This window comes from Nansenia antarctica, assembly GCF_963989245.1.
Source record: "Nansenia antarctica genome assembly, chromosome: 1".
In the NCBI taxonomy this organism is placed as follows: Eukaryota; Metazoa; Chordata; class Actinopteri; order Argentiniformes; family Microstomatidae; genus Nansenia; species Nansenia antarctica.
Genome location: NC_137674.1, coordinates 107,685,451 through 107,692,356, shown reverse-complemented (window position 1 = coordinate 107,692,356; position 6,906 = coordinate 107,685,451). Strand labels below are relative to the sequence as shown.

At 46.7% G+C, this 6,906-nt stretch overlaps 1 protein-coding gene across 1 annotated transcript in view; it reads left to right on the top strand.

The window, feature by feature from the left end:
• Window positions 1-1,690: 1,690 nt before the first annotated feature.
• The window catches only part of LOC308156194 (CUB and sushi domain-containing protein 1), a gene marked incomplete at its 3' end in the record, with an annotated part of 144,114 nt that continues 138,898 nt past the window's right edge, over window positions 1,691-6,906 (top strand). The window contains exon 1 of the mRNA XM_080529549.1: window positions 1,691-1,710. Within this exon, the coding sequence (XP_080385675.1) occupies window positions 1,706-1,710 (5 nt within the window). The 5' untranslated portion in view covers window positions 1,691-1,705. The remainder of the gene's footprint in view (window positions 1,711-6,906) is intronic.

Below are 6,906 nucleotides of genomic sequence, written 5' to 3'. Positions count from 1 at the left end.
AGGTGGTGGTGATAATGGTGGAGATGGTGATGGTGGTGGAGGTGGTGATGGTGGTGATGGTGCTGGTGGTGGTGATGGTGATGGTGGTGATGGTGGTGATGGTGGTGGAGGTGGTGGTGATGGTGATGGTGGTGGTGGTGATGATGGTGGTGACGGTGGAGATGGTGATGGTGGTGGGGATGGTGGTGATGGTGGTGATGGTGGAGGTGGTGGTGGTGATGATGGAGGTGGTGATGGAGGTGGGGGTGGTGATGGTGGTGGTGGTGGTGGTGATGGTGGTGATGATGGTGGTAATGATGGAGATGGTGGAGGTAGTGATGATGGTGGAGGTGATGATATGGTGATGATGATGGTGGTGATGATGGTGGTGATGATGGTGGTGGTGTTGGTGATGGTGGAGGTGGAGGTGATGGTGATGGTGGAGGTGATGGTGATGGTGGAGGTGATGGTGGAGGTGGTGGTGATGGTGGTGATGGTGGAGGTGATGATGATGGTGGAGGTGGTGGTGATGGAGGTGGTGATGGTGGAGGTGGAGGTGATGGTGATGGTGGAGGTGGAGGTAGTGGTGATGGTGGAGGTGGTGATGGAGGTGGTGATGGTGGAGGTGGAGGTGTTGGTGATGGTGGAGGTGGAGGTGATGGTGATGGTGGAGGTAGTGTTGATGGTGGAGGTGGTGATGGAGGTGGTGATGATGGTGGAGGTGATGGTGATGGTAAGGATGAAGATGGTGGAGGTGGTGGTGATGGAGGTGGTGATGGTGGAGGTGGTGATGGAGGTGGTGATGGTGGAGGTGATGGTGATGGTGGAGGTGGAGGTGATGGTGATGGAGGAGGTAGTGGTGACGGTGGAGGTGGTGATGGAGGTGGTGATGATGGTGGAGGTGGTTATGGTGGAGGTGATGGTGATGATGGTGGTGGTGGTGGTAGTGGAGGTGGTGATGGTGGTGGTGGAGGTGGCGATGGTGATGGTGGAGGTGGAGGTGATGGTGATGGTGGAGGTGATGGTGATGGTGGAGGTGGAGGTGATGGTGATGGTGGAGGTGGTGGTGATGGAGGTGGTGATGGTGGAGGTGGAGGTGATGGTGATGGTGGAGGTGGAGGTAGTGGTGATGGTGGAGGTGGTGATGGAGGTGGTGATGGTGGAGGTGGAGGTGTTGGTGATGGTGGAGGTGGAGGTGGAGGTAGTGGTGATGGTGGAGGTGGTGATGATGGTGGAGGTGGTGATGATGGTGGAGGTGGTTATGGTGGAGGTGATGGTGGAGGTGGAGGTAGTGGTGTTGGTGGAGGTAGTGGTGATGGTGGAGGTGGAGGTGGAGGTGGCGATGGTGGTGGTGATGATGATGAAGATGATGATGATGATGATGATGATGATGATGGTTTTGGTGGTATTAACATGCTAGCTGATATGTATGTGTGTGTTATATCTGATATGTGTGTGTGTTATACATGATGTGTATGTGTGTTATATCTGATGTGTGTGTGTGTGTGTGTGTGTAGGTCAGTGTGGGGGTCTGGTCCAGGGGCTGAACGGGACCATAGAGAGCCCAGGCTATCCCCATGGTTACCCCAACTACGCCAATTGCACCTGGCTGCTGCTGACGGGGGAGCGGACCCGCATCCAGCTGAGCTTCCTGACCTTCGCCCTGGAGGACGACTTCGACATCGTCTCTGTCTACGACGGGCAGCCGCTGCCTGGCAACCTGAAGATGAGGTACAACACACACACACACACACACACACACACACACACACACACCTTGACCCTACACACACACACACACACACACACACACACACACACACACACACACACACACACGCACACACTCCTTGACCCTACACACACAGACACACACAAAGACACAGACACACACACACACACACACACACACACACACACGTTGCATGTGTTATACAGATAGGCAGCTATCCAGATTGGAGGTGAAATATTGTTGATGTGTTGAAAACTGCATCCGGATACCTCTGTGTGTGTGTAGGGTTAGACCTGTGTGTGTGTGTGTGTGTGTGTGTGTGTGTGTGTGTGTGTAGGGTTAGACCTGTGTGTGTGTGTGTGTAAGGTTAGACCTGTGTGTGTGTGTGTGTGTGTGTGTGTGTGTCGGGGCCGTGGTTGCCACAGTAACAGGGAGTTTTGCCACTAGGTGGCAGTGAAGACCAGACTGGTGTGTGTTTATGATAACAACCTGCATCATACAGGCAGAACAGCCTCTATCCCTAACCCAGGGGTTACCCTGCGAGGGGAGAGGTGGAGGGGTGGGGAGGTAGAGGGGAGGGGAGGGTGGGGGGAGGGTGGCAGTGAGCAGGTACCTCACCTTCTCTTATCTTACTGAGGTGAGCTGATCTGAGCAGTGGTGAATAAGATTTGAACACCCACAGTAGAGGGTCAGGGTTAGGTATCAGAGAGCATGCTGGGAGTCTTGTAGGTATCAGAGAGCATGCTGGGAGTCTTGTAGGTATCAGAGAGCATGCTGGGAGTCTTGTAAGTATCAGAGAGCATGCTAGAAGTCTTGTAGGTATCAGAGAGCATGCTGGGAGTCTTGTAGGTATCCGAGAGCATGCTGGGAGCCAGTGGAACTCTGGTAAACATTCTGGAAACATCTGTTTCATTATCCTGCACTGTGAGTGCTGTATTTTGGGTAATCTTATGTGTGATAGGTCGTTCAGGAGAGAGGGGCTTGCAGGGTGCATGTAGTGTTAGGGTTAGGATTAGTGTTAGGGTTAGGGTTAGTGTTAGTGTTAGTGTTAGAGTTAGGGTTAGGGCTAGTGTTAGTGTTAGGCCCAATCCCGATTCTCTTTTTTACCACTTCGGCTCGTTTTGGAGTCACTCGTTTTGGAGTCACTCGTTTTGGAGCCATAGCCGTAGTGGTTCCCCGGGGGAAATGGGACAACCCTTCATGACGTCATCCGTAGTGTAATTAATGGGTTAATTCATAGTCAGGACGGCGCATGCGCCTTAGAGAGAGTTCATGATATACCAGTAGGTGATTGACAGGTGTCGAGAGAACCGAAGTAAACTGGTTATACCTTTGTTGAACCCAGACTCAAGTGTCTTATTATTGTCCAAGTGACATTACACGTAGTATCGTAGAAAAGCATTGACGCTCGCGATTCATTCACAACTTGAATGAACTTGAACGCTATCAATCGATCAAACAAGTCATCAAATAAAAAAGAACAATGCTTCATTATCAGACCATGACAGAATAAGCTCTAACCTGTATGAAACCTGTGCTCCAGTGGTGTAGTCTAGGTGATACGCAGGACTACGCCGTATACCCACTAGGAAAGGCCAAGGATTTCCGTATACCCACTTAAAAATGTGTGAGGATACGTAACAGCGTTTTGTGACAGAACTTTCACTTTCATTCATAAAATTCACCCTGTCTGTGTTACGAAGCACTTGACTTTTGGACCATTGGGACTGACTATAGCGTCATATACCATCAACAGGCGGAAACATGAACTATGTCAAAATGCAGCACTATCATGCGCAGATCAGCCTTATAACATGTAATTTATATATATATATAACAGCACAGATATATTTTTATGGTGTTACGAAATCCGATGTGACAGGAACACTGCATTAATTAACTACATGTCCTTGATGAGTCTCCCGCTCACTGCCCTCCATCAAAAATGGCACATCCATCGATAATATTACATAATAACAACTGCTCGGATTAGACTGCGAGTTGTTTTGGTATAATAAGTGCCGCAATACAGATAGCGTCATATACCACCAAGGGGGGGGAATTTGCGCCTATCATGCACATATCAGCCGGTGGATAGATAACTTTAGATAGATAACTTTACATTAAATATGTCTACCATCATCCGCTGTCAAACACCACAATTTATTTTTAAATAAACATGATTGTACATCTCTGTAATCGCGCACCGATGTATTTATATGGGGAAGGCTGTGCTTGACGATTCCATTGGACTGACGCCGGGCAGAGGAACAGGTGTTTGCCCTGTGACAAACGCGCAGATATCTCCGGTGTCCTGCTTTGATAGTCTAATGCAGCGGTTCCCAACCTTTTTGGACTCACGGCCCACTTTACAAATCTCTACAGTATTCGCGGCCCACCTAGTGCGCGAAGCGTGTAAAGAAAAGGTCTATAATGCATTGAAATGACATTAGTACATCAGACATTAGACATTAGAAATCAGACATGGAAATATTATGTCAATGCGCGGCTGTCATGCACAAATCAGCTTGTAACGTTAGACACACAGCACATCGGCATAATAACGTTTTGTTGTTGTTGTGCTTGTTATAAAGAAAAGGTCTATAATGCATTTAAATGAATGATACAACCCATTAATAATATTACCTAATAACAACTGCTCGGATTAGATTGCGGGTGGAAATAGGTCAAAATGCGCATCATGTACAAGTCAGACGAACGTTTGATAGATAACTTTACATATGTGTACCATCATCCGCTGTCAAACGCCACAGGTAATAATTGATTTATGATTGTACATCTCTGAAATGCTCGACTGTCATGCAGCGTTGCGTTACTGTAACGTTAGACACAGCACCGACATAAAAGCGATATTTTGGTTATGCTTGTTATAAATAAAAGGTCTATAATGCATTGTAATGACATTGAACTAAGATAATACGATGGTTATCATATTTTTTCAAGTCTTTAATTACAAGTAATTCCAGAAAAAGTAAATGACATTTCAGGCTCGCTTCCTTATTACGAGAGCGAAAAGAACATTTCTGTAGATGTTTCGCAATGCATGCCGGAAGGGAGTCTCATGGCTCCGAATCGAACGAGGGTCAAGATTTTCTCCGAACGGAGCCATGGAAAACCCTAACCCTAACCCTAACCCTAAATGAGTAATGAATTGGGACGCCACTACGGCTACACGTGAACGCGCAAAACGGAGCGGAGGGGTGAAAACGGAGCCGGAGTGGTGAATTGTATAATTTGTCTGTATTATCTTGTAGATAGTACTAGTTTTTTTGTCTGTCTTACATGTAACGATGAATTGAGAATCAAGGACCCCAATTGAAATAAGCCAGTGGCTTTCTTGGGTTTTTATCCTGTTAGTTGACCTTGTATGTAATATGTACTTTCATGTACCTACTTCTGCAAATCTTCTAATAAAGTTTTCAATCAATCAATCAAACCCTTAGTGTTTGGGTTAGTGTTAGGGTTACTGTTAGGGTTAGTGTTAGGGCTAGTGTTAAGGCCAGTGTTTGGGTTAGTGTTAGGGTTACTGTTAGGGCTAGTTTTAGGGTTAGTGTTAGGGTTAGGGCTAGTGTTAGGGCTAGTGTTAGTGTTAGGGCTAGTGTTAGTGTTAGGGTTAATGTTAGAGTTAGGGTTAGTGTTAGGGCTAGTGTTAGGGTTAGGTGTAGTGTTGATTAGTTTCAGCTCAGACACAGTGTGTGTTATACTGCAGGATGAGGTGTGTGTGTGTGTGTGTGCGTGTGTGTGTGTGTGTGTGGAGGGCTTCCAAATTGCCTTCGTCTTCAGTGCTGGGTTTACGAGAGCATGAATAAATGATTCTGACTCTTGTGACACCACTTTAATACAGTACAGAGGCCTCTATCACAACCTCTAATGTACAACCTCTAATGTACAACCACACACAATCTCTAATGTACAACCACACACAACCTCTACAACCTTTACAACCTCTACAACCTCTACAACCTCCTCTACAACCTCTACAACCTCCTCTACAACCTCCTCTACAACCTCTACAACCTCTACAACCTCCTCTACAACCTCTACAACCTCTACAACCTCTACAACCTCTACAACTTCCTCTACAACCTCCTCTACAACCTCTACAACCTCCTCTACAACCTCTACAACCTCTACAACCTCCTCTACAACCTCTACAACCTCTACAACCTCCTCTACAACCTCTACAACCTCTACAACCTCTACAACCTCATCTACAACCTCTACAACCTCTACAACCTCTACAACATCATCTACAACCTCCTCTACAACCTCTACAACCTCTACAACCTCTACAACCTCTACAACCTCTACAGCCTCTACAACCTCATCTACAACCTCCTCTACAACCTCTACAACCTCCTCTACAACCTCTACAACCTCCTCTACAACCTCCTCTACAACCTCTACAACCTCTACAACCTCCTCTACAACCTCTACAACCTCTACAACCTCTACAACCTCTACAACTTCCTCTACAACCTCCTCTACAACCTCTACAACCTCTACAACCTCTACAACCTCATCTACAACCTCTACAACCTCTACAACATCATCTACAACCTCCTCTACAACCTCTACAACCTCTACAACCTCTACAACCTCTACAACCTCTACAACCTCTACAGCCTCTACAACCTCATCTACAACCTCCTCTACAACCTCTACAACCTCTACAACCTCCTCCACAACCTCCTCTACAACCTCTACAACCTCTACAACCTCTACAACCTCTACAACCTCACAGTGCACAAACATCCTCATACAACCGCAAATAACCTCTATTGAGAACAACAAATAATGCCATTAATGTCAGTTAGGGTTAATTAGGGGTCCTGTGTATTATGGTTATGGCTAGTTGTGGCTAGTTAGGGTTAGTTAGGGTCAGTTATGGTGGGTTAGCGTTAGTTATGGCTAGTTAGGGTTAGTTAGGGTTAGTCATGGTGGGTTATGGCTAGTTAGGGCTAGTTAGGGTTAGTTATGGTGGGTTAGCGTTAGTTATGGCTAGTTAGGGTTAGTTAGGGTTAGTCATGGTGGGTTAGCGTTAGTTATGGCTAGTTAGGGTTAGTTAGGGCTAGTTAGGGTTAGTTATGGCGAGTTAGGGTTAGTTAGGGCTAGTTAGGGTTAGTTATGGTGAGTTAGCGTTAGTTAGGGCTAATTAGGGTTAGTTATGGTGG